Source organism: Eumetopias jubatus, unplaced genomic scaffold, assembly GCF_037043125.1.
Source record: "Eumetopias jubatus isolate StellerSeaLion01/CBP00866 unplaced genomic scaffold, mEumJub1_p1.0 scaffold_3, whole genome shotgun sequence".
Taxonomy (NCBI): Eukaryota; Metazoa; Chordata; class Mammalia; order Carnivora; family Otariidae; genus Eumetopias; species Eumetopias jubatus.
Genome location: NW_028274809.1, coordinates 35,170,590 through 35,189,853, shown reverse-complemented (window position 1 = coordinate 35,189,853; position 19,264 = coordinate 35,170,590). Strand labels below are relative to the sequence as shown.

Sequence of the window (19,264 nt, the reverse complement as noted above, 5' to 3'; positions counted from 1 at the left end):
AGGCAAGAGGCTTCTGAAAGCTAAGCTGGGGCTTGAACGCTGCCTCCATCTCTTATTTGCAGCATGACTTTAAGAAAGGCATTTAACCTTTCTAAGCCCAGTCTCTGCATCTGGAAAACAGAGATCATAATGGAATTAATGTGAGAATGCATGTACATATGCTGTGTATTGTGCAGTGCTTGAACAAAGTGAGCACTCAGTAAATATTGGCTGCTCTCATTATCATTATCATAATGAGCAAGATAGATGATGAACTCTAAGGCTGTTGGAGAGAAAGAATGCAGGAAACAGGTGCCATTCTGAAGTATGGAAAATCACGTTGGGCCAAGAGGCTCAGCAAGGATCAGCTGTTAATAGGTGAATCCACAAAGCCTCAGAGTGGGATGGCTTCCAGTCTCCACATGTAGTCAGTTCACACTATTGTCAGAAAGAAAACATAGAAGAAAGGGTTAGAAAGGCCCTTATGAGATATGCCAAATACCCAAAGAAATGAACAAACTTCCTGCAATGTCTGTTGGGCTTTCTTGCCCAGAGATGTGTTAGGACTTGAGTCTTCTCCCTCAACTTGGCTCAGTTCTTTAGATCCCTCAGTTAGAGGTTCTTGTACGTGAGCTACCTAAGTCTTACACAAGTATTTTTCTTCAAGGGGAGGATAAAGAGGGAGGGCCTAGAACCTCACCCGTACTGCGGTTAGACCTATCACCTGTTCCCTGGACATCCACACTGAAGATGAGAAATGAGTGTTTATCATCCTGGACCATCATAGCATCCCAAGATCTCAATTCTTCACATTTCCCTAATCCTTCTTGTTGGTTTTCCCTGCAGTCTAGAAGACATCCTTCTGACATCCATCTCATCTCTACCACGAGCCCACTACTCTAGTACTTCCTTGCTTGATGGTTCCTTTCGTGGCTATTTTAGGGAGTTTCCTGGCCTTTGATTAAGAAAAAAAAAATGCCATTGGAAGAAAAAAAAATTTTAATTGGCTTGTGTGTTTTTTTCCTATCATTTAGGGTGCCATAAGGCACAACTCATTCCTATGCCCTGAAAAAAGACTTGAACAAGGAAACGTCGAGGAGGCATTTGAAAAAGTTGATCAAATTATTGAAGGTAAGTGGCTCAGGACATTTAATAGAATCTTTGCACGATTTCTATTCCAAAGCGGATATTGAGAACATGTGACTTCCTCTCAGAAAGGGTATCCTCTAAAGACTCAGAACTTTGCCAAATTTCTCTTATAGCTCTTCCTCTCAGATTGTGTGTGTGTGCATGTGAGAGAGAGAGAGAGAGAGAGAGTGTGTGTGTGTGTGTGTTGCCTTTAGAGGTGGGGTGTTGGGAGCAACAGAATATATAGAAGAAAAATCCCTAGGACTTTGATTAGTAAAGGACAGAGGAATAGAACCAGACACTTTGAACTTGTTATCTAAAACTGTAGTCTCAGAAACAGATTGCCCTCAGTTGCCACAGGACAAGTGCCTGATCCATCAGTTCCTTGGTCTGAACAAATCCAGACTGGTCAGTCCACATCTTACTTGCTTCTGAATTCCTCAACATAGTAGTTTCCAACTAGCACAGACTTTCAAGTATTTCCCTTTCTTGCACTTAACAAGAATTTCCCTATCTTGCACTTAACAGGAGAGGTCCATGTTGGAGGACAGGAACATTTTTACATGGAAACGCAAAGAGTGCTTGTTATTCCGAAGGCAGAGGACGAAGAACTGGACATTTATGTGTCAACACAGGATCCAGCCCATGTGCAGGTAAGGCCCAGGATCGCCTTTACCTTCCCAAATTCCTAATTCCGTCATGGCCTTTGATCCCCACAGCCTCACAGTTGGCAGCCATTTTACCTGTAGAAACTTGATGTCCAGGTACTAGACCCCAGTGGAGCAGCTAAGATACCAGAACCCTTTTATTTTGTCTGGTCTTGTCAAGTAAATAAAAGAACAGTCGAGGTGAAGGGGATTAAGAGTACACTTATCACGATGAGCACTGAATAATGTAGAGAATTATTGACTCACCATATTTTACACCTGAAACTAATATAATATGTATGCTAACTATACTGGAATTAAAATTAAATAAATTAAATTAAATCAAATTTTAAAAAAAGAACAGCCACAGTCACTTGAGATTTAAAGAGTGCATTCATTTGCAGCATGCTTAAATGAGCTCTATGATTGGATAACAACACTAAATAATATCTGTATGTGGTTTTTCCTCTAAAATAATCATTACAGATAACCTTCGGAGTGAACACATCACTTTGTGGCACATTTTCATTTCCCAGTTGCAAAGTGCCCTAGGGTTTAGCTGCAAACATCTTCTTTAGCAAGTTGTCCTGAGATTGCTGATTTTTCACCTTGTTGGGACTTCAGGTCTAGGCATTTGGCTATGATTCCAGCTTCTGACAGGAATCTAGGACTCAGACAGTTTCCCTTCTGGAAGATACCATTTTTCTGCTGGAAAGGCTGTTCTATAAGATTAACAATGTTTATGAACTCAATAGAGCTCTGCAAGACAGATTTAGACTATCTTAGTTTTTTTTGTTGTTGTTTTTCTGATAGTAGGTACGGATGAATATTGCTATGATGTTGTTTCAGAAAACAAAAGCCTTCTTTGCCATTTCTTGGAAAACTTCCATTATCTAACTTTTACAGAAAACAGTGTCCTCTACTTTAAACATCCCCATCAATAGGATCACCTGTCACGTCAAAAGGGTGGGTGGAGGTTTTGGCGGGAAAATAGGAAGACCAGCCGTATTTGGAGCTATTGCAGCTGTGGGAGCGTGCTATCAGGTAAGTGCACTTGGGGATATAGGAGGGTATAAAATGTACAGAGCTAAGGGTAAATCAGTGAGTCACTGAGGGTCACTTGGATTGCTGTCACAACCACCTGAGTGTCCTTGGGCAATTCAGGCTCCTGTCTCTTTTTCTTTATAATTATAGATAGAGTACCCACCCTCCTAGAGTTATTTGAAAAGTCAAATGTACACAGGACTTCAAATAGGCTAATTTCCTATAAAAAGGAAAAGTGATATCATTAGTTAAATAGTTCCAAGGCTGAGGCTGCCCTGTCCTTGAGTTTCAAGGAAGGTGACCCATTTAGGGGTGGGACAAGTATCCTACCCAAGTGGAACACCGAGGGTGGGTCCTCCCCCACTTTTCCTTCCTACTCTAGCTGCAGACAGGGTGGAGTCAGGAAAGAAAGGCTCCCACCCTCTGCCTCTCTGCACCTGGGAAGGGCTGGCTATTCAATGTTGGTTTAATGATAAATGACATCCTCAAAGAAAGTTCCTGGGCTAACCTCAACCAGAAAGTTTGCTCTTTTGCTGTTTATGCTATTCCATTTGCTGGCTTTTCAGATCCTTGTTCATTTTCTACGACTGTTTCTTGGTAGTAACAAAGTACTGTCAGAGCCCCAGTCAGCCCACAAAGTTCAAAGGTCCTGCTTCCTTTGACAAATTCTGTGTAGTTCAGAGCTAGCTCCCAAAGCACACAGATGTGTGTCTTGTTCTGCAATGAGAGGTGGAAAATCACAAGATCTGAATCCCATCTCCAGTTCTTCCAACAGAGTAGCATTCATGGGTAGAAATGAAGATGCTAACCCAGCAGGCTAAGGACAAGTACTTGGCCTTGTTTTTGCAGTTGTGTTGTTAAGTTTGCATTTATCTATTTGCTCTCTTTCTCTTTTGTAACTAGTGGTGGGGATATGCAAAATGGCTGGATCTGGGTTAACAGCAACTCTGAAGCCATAAGAACTCAAGTTAGGGACGCCTGGGTGGCTCAGTCGGTTAAGTGTCTGCCTTCAGCTCAGGTCATGATCCCAGGGTCCTGGGATCAAGTTCCACATCGGGGTCCCTGCTCAGCGGGGAGCCTGCGTCTCCCTCTGCCTGCTGCCCCCACTGCTTGTGCTGTTTCTCTCTCTCTGACAAATAAATAAATAAAATCTTAACAAAAAAAAAAAAACGCAAGTTAACTGGCATGTGACATTAATCGCTTTAGCTAGATCTCCAACCTTTGAGTTATAGGCTACAGCAACAGTAGTAATTTGGTCACATGTTAATTCGGATCAGTGCCCAGCTCATTGTATGCACTCAGGGAATGGATGATTAAATGAATGGCTGGATAAATGGGTGGGCTAATGGATGTAGGATGGATGGGTAGAAAGGTAGATAGATGGATGGGAGGGTAGATAGTTAAATGAGGGATGAATAAATGGGTGGGCGGATGCTAGATGGGTAGATGGATGAATAGGGGAATGGATGGATGGGTGGGTGGAAAGGGTGGAGAATCTAAGATTTGTTTTCTTTAGAACTGGTCATCCCATTCGTCTTGTTCTTGATCGTGAAGATGATATGCTAATAACAGGGGGAAGGCACCCATTATTTGGAAAACATAAAGTGAGTATTAAAGATGAAATTATTAAAATACCTCATTTTATCTGAGTGGTTTTATAATTTTTTATTATTTTGATTTTGCTACATTCTAAAAACAATAATCTTACCTAAAATATTAAATGAAAATGCTGTGTACTTGAATACTCATAAATTTTATGAGGAACTTTTAGTAAATCTAGTATAGATTATGAAGAAATTGAATGATAACACAATTTCAAATGATAAAATTTATTGAAGAATAAGATTTTCATTGGCGGTTCCTCAAAGACAAAAAAAATGAAAGAAGCTACAAGAACTTGTTATACCAAAACTTCCTGACTATAAAAATATTTTGTGTAGCGGCACCTACACAAAAGGGTGGCTCAGTCGGTTAAACATCTGCCTTCAGCTCAGGTCATGATCCTGGAGTCCCGGGATCAGCCCCGCATCGGGCTCCCTGGCTCAGCTGGGAGTCTGCTTCTCCCTCTGCCTGCCCCTCCCTCTAAACGCCTCCCCACCCTCCCAGCCCCCCACTTGCTCATGTTCGCGTGCACACTCTCTCTCTCTCTTTCTCTCTCTCTCTCACTCTCTCAAATAAATAAATAAAATCTTAAAAAAAAAAGAAAGTATTTTGCAGTTGAAATGTTTGGAAACAATTTACCATTGTAACTACAAAATCATTTTTACAAGTGTTTCCACTAAGTTGTTATGAAAGTGTCACAAAAGTTCTTTGCAAATAGGAAAAAAAGAATCCACTAACTAATGAAATAATTTTATATTTTTTCAAACCACACTCATTGCATTTTATACAACTATGGCATAAACACCATTAAAAATACTGTTAACATCCAGTTGACAACCATAGTACCTTTCAAATTTGTGACTGAGTTTTTAGGATAGTTCTAATGTAATGTTTCTATATCAAAGATGTTTTATCTGGGAATTGCTTATAGCATACACATAGCTAGATATTCTACCTGATATCATCGCCTTAGATTACTAAAGTGTTATATTTCCTGGATTACTAAAGCCATACCACAGCACCATTGTATTTCTTCCATTGACATTAGTAATTTTTATAATTTGGGAGAAAAGGACCACACTTGGCCATTAAATTTTGTATTTGCCTTCAAATGCACAGAGATTAATACAACTACTATTATCTTCTAGCACCAAGAATAACGTAGAGGCACATTCTGGGATTACGGCAGTGTGTTTTGTTATGGTGGTTGTTGAGTTCTTTGGTTTTGGCCTGAGTTATAAATCAGACTTTATTTATATTGCATTATGAGGCTGTTTTAGTACTAGTCCTTATTAAGAAAGTTCTAGACTGTAAATATTTTAGTAATTATAGTAATGTAAAATATAATTAAAATGAGGGAAATAGACTTTAGAAAATCCAGATTTTATTTTACTTTTAAAGAAATATAATTTTATTTCCAATATAGTAAGATGTGGGTGTGAGAGAGATGTGTGTGAGTATATATATATATATAGAGAGAGAGAGGGTGAGATCCTCATTCAAACCTAGCTAACCAAGTTTTGCTGGGTTATTCAGAGCTATTTGTAAATTAACATAATAGGTGTTTATGTGTAAATAGGTTCTTCTGAAATTCTTGAAAAGTTTATAAACAGTTTAAGAATTCTCTCTACTACCTTATTTGTTATACTGTTTTGCTTAGCAGTCCTTTCTTCATGGAAAGTCACAGGTAAACTTCAGACTAACATTTGTCAAAATTACCATAAATTCTGAATTTGTGGATTTTTCTACACGTGCTAAGTGCTCTGCTTTGTTATCCAACATCTCCATAGATGATAATAGCCATATAGTTGCACCTCAAAAAGGCAAAGGTACCAGGGCCAATCTTTTTCTGGTGGAATTACACCAGGAAGTGGGAAATTTTCAATCTGGCCTGTGCAGACCAACAGGTCTAGGTGGGTGGGAGGGGAGTGGCAACTTCAGAAAAATGCAAGGTGCTTATTTGAGTCCCAATAAGAACAGTAGCACTAGCTCACATCTGTTACATCCTTAATCACAAAGCACTTCATCAGCCCCCTAAAATGAGAGCAGCCATTCTCATGTCCCTTCCCCAGCCTCAGCTTCCAAGACTTTCCCATAACGAGATGCAGTCTGGAATTCCAGAGACTTTTCCACAAGGGGGGGAAACTACAGACTAAATTAGAAGGAAAACTAGCAAAAAGTGAAGGAGACTTGGGGCACCTGCGTGGCTCAGTCGGTTAAGCATCTGACTTCAGCTCAGGTCATGATCTCAGGGTCCTGGGATGGAGCCCCCGTAATGAGCCCTCCCATGGGGCTCCGTGCTCAGCAGGGAGTCTGCTTATCCCTCTCCCTCTGCCCCTCCCCCGACTCGTGCTCAAGCTCTCTCTCTCTCTCTCTTTCAAATAAATAAATAAAATCTTAAAAAAAAAAAGTGAAGGAGATTCTTCCAGGAATAAAGAAGAGGGTAGCAATTATACACCAGGAGGCAAGCAAGGACTTTGGAATTCCATACTGATTGTGAAGCCAGAAAATGACGCCTCAAAAGAATAGGGCTCAGCAAAATTCAGGTCAGAAGGTCTTTGTCAGCCAGGCAACGAAAAAAAGGGGTTGGCCAGGAAGGGCACACCACCAAGCAAATGGGAGCAGAGTCGGCCTTCAGTCGTGCCCAATCCTAGAGCTGGGTTGTGACTTCAGCTTGGCTTGTAAATCTTAAACAGATCATAACATGTCCTTCATTTGGTGACAGGTGACAGGTGGGATTCATGAACAATGGGCGAATCAAAGCTCTGGATATTGAGTGCTTCATTAATGGAGGATGCATGCTGGATGACTCTGAGCTGGTATGTGCATCAGAAACCAGCACCATCTTTAATCCTGAATAGAATGCAGAATTTCTAGATGAGTCTTTATGGAGCATGTTTCTTCAAGTACTTACCCAAGTTCCACAAGCAGTTAGACTCTGTACTTGACTTTTACAGAAAAAAAAAACAAAGTATTGTCCAATATATATTAATATCTCCTTTCACTTTAGGTAACAGAATTTCTCATATTAAAGCTGGAAAATGCATATAAAATCCGCAACCTCAGGTTCCGGGGCCGTGCATGCATGACAAATCTACCATCTAATACAGCCTTTCGTGGATTTGGCTTCCCACAAGGAACCCTGATAACAGAATCTTGCATCACAGCTGTGGCAGCCAAATGTGGCCTTCTGCCAGAAAAGGTAAGGTTGTAATCAAGGTCGTAACCAAGGCTGGTGAAGAATCAGATGAGGTAGGGAACTAGCTACCCAAGGAAAGACCCTAGAAGAACCATTCAAATTAGCCCCAGCTCAGAATTCGAGGTAAATTAAGTGCTACCTGAAAGAAATGACTTTCTGCTAGCTTCCTACATCCTTATGCAAACAACTTTCTGTTTCTTTCTTTTTTCTAATTTGTACAAAAATAATTGCTCTTTTTAAAATTCTAACTACATTGAGGGAATTAAAATAAAAAGTGAACGTCCCCTTTCTCATCCCATCATCCCTACTGATCAAGGGTAACCATTGTTAAGAATTCTATGCTTATTGCTCCAGGCCTCTAGATTCGTACACACATATGTAAACATTGATGTATTATGTGTGTGTGTGTGTGTGTGTGTGTGTGTGTGTGTGTGTACATAGAGAATTAGTTACCAAAATGGGACCATGATAAGTATATCATACTTTTTCTGCTTGATAGTAGGCCACGGTTATCTTCCTGTGTCAATAGAATGATCCACTTCATTCTTTTTCATAACTGAATAGCATTATGTAATAGGGACTTACCATAATGTATTTAGCCACTCCACTAAGATACACATTTATGTTGTTACCCATTTTGGGCTACTAAAATGATGTTGCAAGAAACATCTTGGTACAGATATACCAAAATATACATGTATTTTTGCCCTATTGTATATATCTGAAGGATAAATTTATAGAAGTGGAATTGCCAGTACACTTGAAAATTTTTGAGAGATATACTGCCAGAAGATGCCCTCCAAAAATATTATTTTGTACAGTATCCTGGAAGGTGCACAGTACAGACAGGATGCTAGGCCAGAGAGAGGCAGGCCACTAGCAACTGAGATAATTATTAATAACAGCTTTCTAGCCTTCACACATTTCAATTAGGCCCTAGCCTACTTTTTACACTTCTTTTCCCTGTTTCCCCAGCATAGTTTCTCTGCTCCAGAAGCCACACTTAATATATTGCCCTTTGAACCCCTTGGCCCCCAAGTTCAACAGAGAGGACCAGCAGGTTTGTGATTGTCAGGGTACTTCTTACACACAGGAGAACGAACACCTACACATGGTACCAGGAAGACCATAGTTATCCTAGAGAAGTCACATAAAATGTTCTATGAGTACAAGGGAGAAAGACATCACTTTGGCTTGCGGGGAGGAGAGTCAGCAAGAACTTTCTGAAGAAGATGACACTTAAGATAGGCCTTGAAGAATAATAGGCACAGATAATAGGAAGGTAATCCAGGCAAATGGAGCGGCTCCAGCAAGGAGAGGCAACCTCTTTGTGGTTCAGTTTCCTTATCTATGAAACAAGGATGATATGACTCACCACACAGAGTTCCTGCAAGAATCAAATGAGTTAGCACTTGTTAAAACATTTGTTTCCATAAACTGGATGGTATTATTCCAATGTTACTGCTGATAATGATAATTATTTAATGTTACTAGAACGAAATGGGGAGAATGAAGACTTCCTGAGCATATCTCAGTGAGCTCTCCTTCTTTATCAAATCTTGCAGGCTTCCAGGAAATACAACACCCCATATTCAAATACATTTTTAAAAAGATTTGACCACACATTCCAGAGGCAATCAGAAGGCTTAGAGTAGATCTGCTATTTGTTACTAGCTGCTATGCTATTCCTCTGTAGCAGAACAAATCTTCAGTTATGACAATAAACCCTTGCTTTTATGTATAATCTACCAGTTTTTCCTCATCCTCTGAACCTTGTAGGAAAGAAGGAGTATCTGCTTCCCTCAGCCTCTCCATCCTGCTGCTCTCCAGGGACCAGTTACTACTGCTACCCTCCACTTGAGGAGGGAGAAACCCTGATTGGTACACTGAAGAAGAGATGAGAAATAACTTCCGTTATCTTTTTTTAAGATTTTATCTATTTATTTGAGAGAGAGAGAGCACAATCGGGCAAGGGCAGGGGAGGGACGGAGGCAGAGGGAGAAGCAGGCTCCCCGTTGAGCAGGGAGCTGCCATGGGACTTGATCCCAGGACTCTGGGATCATGACCCGAGCTGAAGGCAGATGCTTAACCTACTGAGCCACCCAGGCACCCCTAATTCCCATTATTTTTACAAAAGCACATGCTGTTCAAAGAAAGAAGCAGCACCCTGTCTTCTCCCCACCAAAGTTTGTGTTTTAATGGGGAAGCTTTTCAAGTCTCTCTTTTGCAGTCAGTTTCTGTCTTACCATAAACTATCAACTCAATTTCTCACCCATTTCAGATTAGGGAGAAAAACATGTACAAAACAGTTGATAAAACCATCTACAAACAAACGTTCAGCCCTGAGACCCTGATCAGATGTTGGAATGAGTGTCTGGACAAGTCTTCCTTTCACAGCAGGAGAATGCAAGTGGAAGAGTTTAACAAGAAGAATTACTGGAAGAAGAAAGGCATGGCAATCATCCCCATGATGTTTTCAGTGTGCTTTGCTGCAACAAGCTATCATCAGGTAAGGCTTTTCTACATGGTGAATAACCCTCACATCAGATGCACTTCTCGCCCTGTCAGCTCACGTTGTCTTTGGGAGAGGGTCACATTTCCCAAGCACCGAGCCCCTCCCTCCCCCCAGCACCTGGGAGAAATGTAAGAACTCTCCTGAGCAGCACCCCCATCTACAAGCTCGTTCAACACAGTGCAGTAGAAAAAATGTCTCAGTGTCAGAAAATGGCATCAGCAAGCCTGGCTGCCAGGACGCAGCAGTGACCACAAGCACCACCCCACCCCACCCTGAATTGTCCCTATGCCAAAGGGAATGAAAGCCCACAAGGGATGCTGAGCTCTCTGATCCCAGAGGTTAAGGCTTGGGCAGGGAGTGGGCCTCTCCCGGTCTGTGCCCCAGACCCCTCAGCTCTCCTCAGTGCCCCAAAGTCTAGGCAGAAGGGTCACTGCATGTTGCCCTGACAAGCTGGCTGTTTCCAGCCACCTCTCCCAGGAATCTGTGTCAATTCTAGTGGGGAAACAGGGGTGCATTGTCCAAAAATCCTTCCAGGTAGATTGCAAAAGGAAGAGGCAAGTCACTCAGAGGCCCCATCCAGAAGGGAGGAGGAAAGGTGCAAATAGATGAGTCCATTAAATAACACAGGACGTACAGACAAGTGTTCCCAGCAATCCCAGTGGGTCCCATATGGGAAAGCTGTTTACAAAACAGGGAAATAGTATTGCCTCCCCATTACTGTCCACCAGAAGCAGAGACTCCGCAACTGGAAAAGTCTCATGTGCATTAGATCTAAATCTAAATCTAAAATGCCTTAGATCTCCCTGTGCGTATAATACCATTGAAAGCATTTTCCCATTTACACCCAACTACCAGCAGCCAATAGACACACACGCGTGCTCACACCACAGAAGCTGCCCTGTCCAGGGAAATCCTTCTTAGGGAGTAAAGTAGTTGCCCTCAAACCCTAAGCAACTGGAGTCAGGTGGACCTAAGAAATCCTTGGCCCTGCCACTTACTAGTTGTGTAATATTAAGCAAGTTATTTAACCTCTCTGAGTCTCAGCTTCCTCAATTATAAAATGAGAATAATAATCCTTTCTCTTAGGATTGATGAGGACTCAACGAGCTAATAAATGTAAAGCACTTGGCAGGGTTACTGGAGCACTGCGTAGTTATCCAAGCCAGCCCACACCCCTTCCCCAGGAGATCTCAGACGCACGTCCTCTCAGGGCTGTGGCTCCTCCAGCAGATAGGATGAGACTCCCCAGTCTCCTGAGTCACACTCCTGTTCAGGTCCAGCATGCCTGTTCTACACAGAGGTGCAGGCAGGTTGACTGTTACACCTACGGGCCTGGACTAATTCAACAGCTGGAGCATAAATTATTCTAGATATCTGCCTGTGTGGGTTTTTTTCTCTGACACCAAATGTTGTGTTTTTTCTGCACCAATCCTCCAACACCAACTGAGTGTGCAACCGTTCAATTCAATTCTGACGTTAACTACCCAGAGTTAGCACAGACCCCACAGATCAAGGGCTAAGTCCCACAAGACTGCCTCCATTTCCGATACCAGCAAAAGTAGGTTACCCAAGCTATTCACACTTCTGTCCAAGCAACTACAAATTCAGGGGTTTCCACTACCCACCTCCCTTAGGTTTGATATTTGCTAGAGCAACTCACAGAACTCAGGAAATCACTCTACTTACTATAACGACCAGTTTGTTATAAAAGATACCACCCAAGAACAGCCACATGGTAGACATGCATGGGGCAAGTTATGTGAGAGGCAAATAGGGCTTTCACGCCCTTTTCCTCCAGCTTTTGGCTGTGGTCACCAACCCAGAAGCTCCCAGAACCCTGTTGTTCGTGGGTTTTATGAAAGGTTCATTACATAGCCACAGTTGATTAAATCATTGGCCATTGGTGATTGAACTCAATCTCTAGTCCCTCTCCCCTCCCTGAAGGTCAGAGGGTGGGGCTGAAAGCTGGAACCCTCTAACCTCATGTTCGGTTTTTCTGGCAACAATTCCCACCCCCTAGAAGCTGTCTAGGCTTCTCCCAAGAATGATCTGAACAGCAGACAAAAGACAGTAAATTCCCAGGATTTTTGGACCTCTGTGCCAAAAATCAGGGACAAAGAACATATATTTATTTTTTTATTATACAACACTTCCCCTCACCTGGATGGCTGCCCCTCACCTAAACCACAGTCTACTCTCTGCCATCATCCACAGGAGTCAACTTCTTACCTCGCTACACACACACACACACACACACACACACACACACACAAATCCTTAAATCAAGCAATGACTTTAAAGCTCTATTTGAAAGGCCTCCAGCTTCTTCACACAGAGTTCCAAATTGATGCATCCAAGAGTCACCAGGATAAGAGTTGAAATGTGTTATTTCAGGGCAGCTGATGACTCACAAAGCTGGAACACCTACTTTCCAAACTAGGCATGGGGAACACTGTCAGAGGGAGTCAAAAGGCCCACAGTAATAAATACTATTATTAACATCTATAAGCCTGGATACCCCAAAGCTCCTCCAAGCCATTCTGAGACAGAATAGACTGAAATCCTAATTCCTCCCCCTTCTTTCCCTCCTCCTCCTGGAATGAAAAATAACACATTTCCATTTGTCCAATTCAACATTTATTTAGTGTTTCTGTGATTCAGACTTGCTCTAAGTTCTCTACAGGACACAAAGCTGAACGAGACCAAATGCCCTTCCTCCATGAGACTCTCACAGAAGAGCTGGTCACCCCCTGTATTCATTTCCTGTGGCTGCCATAAGAAAGTACCACAAACTGGGTGACTTACAACAAATTTATGTTCTCCCACTTCTGGAGGCTTGGAGTTCAAAATCAAGGTGTCAGCAGGGCAATGCTCCTCAGAAGCCCCCAGAGGAGAACACTTCTTTGTCTCTTCCAGCTTCTGGTGTCTCCTAGTATTCCTTGGCTTGTGGCCACGTCACTCCAATCTCTGCCTCCATCTTCACGTGGCCTTCTTTGTTGTGTGTCTTCACACCGTCTCATATAAGAACACCAGTCATTGAATTTAGAGCCCACCCTAATCCTCTATGACCTCATCTTAACAATTTTATCTACAAAAACTCTATTTCCAAAGAAGGTTGCATTCTGAGGTTCCAGGTGGACAGGAATTTGCAGGGGACACTAATCAGCCCAGTTCACCCCTGTAAGAGGAAGTGCAGAGAAGCAGGTAACTGATCCATCCCAGATGGGAATGAGAAGTGTTTGGGAAACTTTAACAGAACGGAGATCATAGGTGTGGGTCTGATGGCTGGGGAGCAGGCCAGGAAGTGAGAACAGCATAAGCATGAGCACAGGTCAGGAAGGAGCAGCAGTAAGGCAAAGCAGGAAAAGACAGTGATGGAACTGGAAAAGTACACTAGACCAAATCTTAAAAGACCTCAGATTGTGCAAAGGAGCTAGGCTTTCCCACCCAGACAATGGGGAATTTTGGCCCACCTTGCCCAGTGGTGGACCCTTCTTCCCTTTCATGATCCCATTCAGTTGTCTCTTTGGGGAACCCTTCCCCAAGCTTCTCAAAAGCAGTTCGATCTGTCCTCCCAGGTCCCTAGGGCCCCTTATACCATGCCCATTGCCTCACAAATCATTCTGCATTATGACTTGCTCTCCAAACTGTCCCCCCATTACAGTGGGAGCTATTAAATGTTGAGGAAGAACCACATCTTGTTCATCTGTGTATATCCAGAGCTGAGCGCAGGTTGGAACATAACATGTGTCAAGTACTTAACAAATGTTTAATTAGTTAGCTGAACGGTCAGTCAGAGACTTTAAGCAGGGGAGTAACTTTCAAATAGTTGGAACCGATATTCATAACTCCTGGTATCCAAAGGGGCGCCTATTAAAATCAGGTTCCTGGGACTCCTAGGTGGCTCAGTCAGTTAAGCATCCAACTCTTGGTTTCAGCTCATGTTCTGATCTCAGGGTCATGAGATTGAGCCCCATGTTGGGAGATCAAACCCCATGTCGGTCTCTGCACTCAGTGTGGAGTCCGCTTGAGATTCTTTCCCTCTCCCTCCCCTCCCCCCACTCATGCTGGCTCATTTATGCTCTCTCTCTCTCTCTCAAATAAAAAAGTAAAATCTTTAAAAATTTTTTAAATAAAAAATAAAAATAAATAAACAAAACCAGATTCCTAAACAGGAATGTTCTTTACAGGTGACTTTTGCACAGAACAGAACTAAACGTCAGAATCCCACCAGGAAAGCTTGCTTCTCTGACCCTCCCCCCTCTGTGAAACGGGGCTCTCACTACCTCATTTGTTTATATTCAATCTCACTAAACTTGCACTGAGCGGTGCCTTCTGGGTTGTTTTACTAGGCAGCTGCTCTTGTTCATATCTACACAGATGGCTCTGTATTGGTCACACATGGAGGCAACGAACTGGGACAAGGTATTCACACCAAAATGCTGCAGGTAAGCTACATAAAATTAAATTGTTAATCTCTCTATACATTGTTGACATGCCTGACATTTGGCACTAATTTTAGGGGAGATGATCAAACCCTAAGATCTTGACTATTTGGTTGAAAAACTTCTTCCATATCAAATGGAATGTCTGAGGTAGCAGAAATCCCACGTATGTACAGTCCTAGAGCATGGCCAGGCTTTATGGGTGGAAGTGGTTGTTAGTGAAAACACCACTAATGAGCCCCTGGAGCGCTGTGGTAGGTGCCCCATGCAGACTTTACCTAGAGTACGAGTTTCTCAGCTTTTCTATTTTGAGACCAGTATGCATGATTTCTAAAGTTTGGACAACATTAGGTTGCTAATATACATTTTGGACAAGTAAGAACAAGTAAGTCATCAACTGTCATCATGCTATAATTTTTAAAGTATATTTTAACACACACACATACATACGCATGAAGTAGGAAGATATGATCTCAAGAGGAAAAAAAAAAGAAGAATCCTTTAAATTGAATAAATTTCACTATGACAAATTTATTAGATTATTATAGTACACATCTGCAGCTTTTGACTATCCAGCCCCTTAGCTCCTTTGGAATACACCCCCTACATTCCATAGAGTCCTAAAGGACTCCTCAATTCTGGTACCTTTTAGCCCCATTTCCCTCCTTTCCCCAACTCCTGCCACAGATAGAGTCACAGGTGCCAGGCCTAGCTAGTCATGGCTCCTGAACCCACTGGCTGCAGGGATGGCTCCGGGGGAAAGCACAGGACCATGATCCTTTCCTGGGACTGATGTGTAGATGCTGACAGAGAAGAACTAGCATTCCCTTACAGCTGCTGAGCTCCTCTGCTATAAGTCAGGGGTTGTCAGAGGCAATTTTCCTGTGCCATCGAGGAAGCATGCCTATTCTTGGAAATAACATAGCCATCATAGGAAGAAAAGCAAATGTGAGAGGCAGCGAGAGGTCGCTGATGAGACCAGAAAGACTTAGATGCAGATATATGTGACACAGTCTCCACTTGTCCTTCCCATGTAGGGGACCCAATATATTCCCTTTGGCTCTTCATCACCGAGAACCAATAAAATTGTCCCTTTTTTTTTTTCATTTTGCCTCTTTCTGGGGTAACTTAATCTTACAGCAGCATTACTCTCCAGATTAGCACTTGGGAACAAGTCCATAACCGTAGACATCTGGAGAAAGAGTTTTTGCCAAAACTAAAAGACAAAAGAAACCAAAATAATGCTTTTTCTCTTCCTTCCTTCCTTCCCTCCCTTTCTTTCTCTCTTTTTCATTCTCTGTGATTAAATATCTTTCTTTCCACGTGTCTGCTAGAGAGACTGGAAGAAAAAGAACAGAAAAGAAAACAGTGAACGGCAAATACTAGAGGAGTATAAACAGGAGGGAACAAATAGAAGACAAGGGGGAGAATCCAAAGATAAGGTGGGAGGCAAGAGAGAAGATAGGCCCTCAGGGTCATTTGAAATTCATCGGATGCTCATACCAACAGATTTAAGACCAACCTTTGAACCAGTCCGTCCCGTCTCTCTCTTCCTGCCAATGCCACCAAGTAAAACTCAGAAACAAAGGAAATCCTTCACATCCTAAACTCACTAAGTTTGAATGGAAGAACCATTATGGAATCTTACCAAGAAAACACTTTAAAAATCAGCATGAGGCTCTACTAAGAAGTGGTTTTCATTTTTTTAAGACACATTATTTTAGGCTTTCAAGGATTTCATGGATGTAATAAAAACGGTAGTGTTTTATAATTTAAAAAAATGACTCAACTCTTCCTAGAAATCTTTGCCGGACTTGAAAATGTTTATTTTTCACATACGTGGCCAGCTGTGAATTAAAAATACCCATGTCTTCTATGCACATCTGTGAAACAAGTACGGCCATGGTGCCCAACACCATTGCTACAGCAGCTTCCATTGGTTCGGATGTCAATGGCAGGGCTGTGCAGGTGCTGTCCCCTGTCTTTCCCTTCCACACTTTTTCCATATTGCTGGTTTGCTTAGCTGGATACAGACACAAGCAGTTGGCTTCAGAGAAGTCATCTGTGGCAGTAAACATAGTCTCAGGATAACCAAAATGTCAGGAGAGTGTGCTAGTTTGAGTAGGCTAAACTGAGGTGACACATAGACACATAGTATACAGTGCCTCAAACACCACAAAAGTCCCATCCTTGCACACGTAATAATCCAGAGGGAGCTTTCATCATTAGAGTACCCTGAGATTAATGGCAATTCCTCCACCTTCAACATGTGGCTTTCAAGCCTGCCCTGAGCATCATCATCAGGGAAAAAGCATGGAGGTCAGACCTGGAAGTGATGCAAGTCACTTCTACTAATCATCCACCAGCAGAACAAGTCTCGGGCCATGTCTAAGTGCAAGGGAGGTTGGGAAAATGTGGAGGAGTACACCACAGGCCCAGCTACTATGGAACAAGGGGAGAATGGAGTTTGGTGAATAAACAGTCTCTGTCGCTGGGAGACAAAGAAGAAATCTGGGTACCAAGTAATGCAGAGCTGGGCAAGTCTCTGACACAAACAAGTTCTTGCAGGCAGGTAAGCAGGCAGAACGCCATCCCAGTAGATCTGGTTCAATTAAAGTGTTTCCGTCAGTGCAATTCAACCACAGCACTCATGCCTATCCTTTGTATTTATTTTCTAACTGATATTTTTTAAAAACTGCTAAATTTTCACTTTTTCAGAATAGACTATGACTCCCATATTCCTTAATTCAGAGATCTGATCACATGTACTTTTTTTTAAGATTTTATTTTTTTATTTGATAGAGACAGCGAGAGAGGGAACGCAAGCAGGGGGAGTGAGAGAGGGAGAAGCAGGTTTCCTACTGAGCAGGGAGCCCGATGCGGGGCTCGATCCCAGGACCCTGGGACCATGACCTGAGCCGAAGACAGACAATAACTGAGCCACCAAGGCACCCCTGATCGCATGTACTTTTGAAGTGATGTCATGTTTCTGTTATAAACTGTCCACTTTTTCCATTGGGATGTTGTGGAAAGTCATATTCTCAGAACACTGCACTTATGCTACCAAAAGGAACCACTTTCAAATCCATCTGATCTTCACAGAGACACTTGTTAAGGGCTCTTTCACTCAGAACAAATCTGTAGGAAACTTCAAATTCTTGAGACCCAGTTTTGGGTAGGATCAAACACAAGATAGGAATAGCTCAGTGCGTATGGGGGTTTTCAACCCAAACTAAGTATTAACCCATCTTCTAAAGCTTTATGTTTCTGTGTTAAGGATCGGAAACCTTGCGGATCTAGATGATTATAAAGACAAATTTAATTATCTTCTCACTCCACACACAAAACCAAGGCCTTAATTACAGTACTTTGATGGTGGACGGATAAACAGATGGCAGGATGGACAGAGAGTTGAATAATATTTCAGGCCTACAGGAATATTGGCATGTTATTGTTGCAGACTGGAAAGCACAAATTAGAATGAAAATAAGATGTTTTTTTCCTTTAATTTTAATGGCTGGAAAATACAAAAGAAGGTGTAAGTTAAAAACGTAGAAAAAGAAAAGGAATTAAGAGCACAACTAGAAAGGGGACCTGAAAGTAGAAATTCAGCTGAGCCCGTATTTTCATAGGAAATGAACCAGGGAGGTTTAAAAAACAAAAAACAAACAAACAAACAAACAAAAAAACCTGCAGTAACTGATACTTTCAAGGTCAGGGACTGGGTTGTTATTGTCTCTGTGTTCCCAATGTATCAGTATCAAGCACTCCATAAACATTCACCAACCTAATCAATTATCAATTACTATTCTTCCACACAAATCCCAACCACCGGGCTCTTCTCTAATGAGGCTTCATTTCTTTACCCCTTCAAGAACGCTTGTCAGATCCTTCTGAAACGCCTTGAGCCCATCATTAAGAAAAATCCAGAAGGTACATGGGAAGACTGGGTAAGTGTTCCACTCTGTGATGACAAATGAGAAAACATTCCAAAGCAGGGCCGAGAGCATCACAGCAGCATACAACCCCCACCACACACAGAGAGTTTTCCTAAGAATGGACTTCTACAAAAGGGCAGGATCATGAAAGGCTGAGACAGCTTCTCCATGCTGTATACCAGGTACATGTGTGAGAGAGTGCCCAGGGAACAGCATCACTGAGAGGAGGAACGGAAACGTATGAAGAACACCTAGAAGGCCTTACCCATTCCGTTTAAATAAGAAGAGGAAGAGACTTAGTCTTCCTAAGCCATAAGAAAAAAAAATTGTTGTTTTAAATGGCGAGGAGGAAAACCAAAAGGCCTAATTGCCATTAAACATGTCTCAAAGGAAATGACTCATCTAATCCAACTTTACAACATCCTTTATCTTATCTCATTAGAACAGTTATCTCATGCACACACACTTATCTAGAGTTCTAACACTGAGAAACGAAGCCCTAAAAATACCTTGTGAACTCAGCCCCTACATCATGGTTGTGCAGCAGGAATCTATTTTATTTGTTTAATTCAGACATCTCAACCCAGTCAGAAGGAAACTGTTAGTGTACCAGCTGTGGAAAAAAATATTACAATTAGTTCCATTATTGGTAACAAAGCACCAGCAACAATTATCAGATGTCAGTTTTGATATAGGGAATATTTTCATTTTCACCTCTCAGATAATGTATCTATTTTCTTCTGACTAAATATGCCCATTCTGCAGAT

The 19,264-nt window shown here is 42.0% G+C and overlaps 1 protein-coding gene across 1 annotated transcript in view; it reads left to right on the top strand.

The window, feature by feature from the left end:
• LOC114225222 (aldehyde oxidase 2-like) overlaps positions 1–19,264 on the top strand; it is an 80,544-nt gene that overhangs the window by 38,128 nt on the left and 23,152 nt on the right. Inside the window, 10 exon segments of the mRNA XM_028124739.2 lie at positions 1,014–1,110; positions 1,636–1,760; positions 2,661–2,788; positions 4,315–4,402; positions 7,133–7,219; positions 7,411–7,602; positions 9,881–10,108; positions 14,467–14,562; positions 16,399–16,527; positions 18,435–18,513. Of these exon segments, the coding sequence (XP_027980540.1) occupies positions 1,014–1,110; positions 1,636–1,760; positions 2,661–2,788; positions 4,315–4,402; positions 7,133–7,219; positions 7,411–7,602; positions 9,881–10,108; positions 14,467–14,562; positions 16,399–16,527; positions 18,435–18,513 (1,249 nt within the window).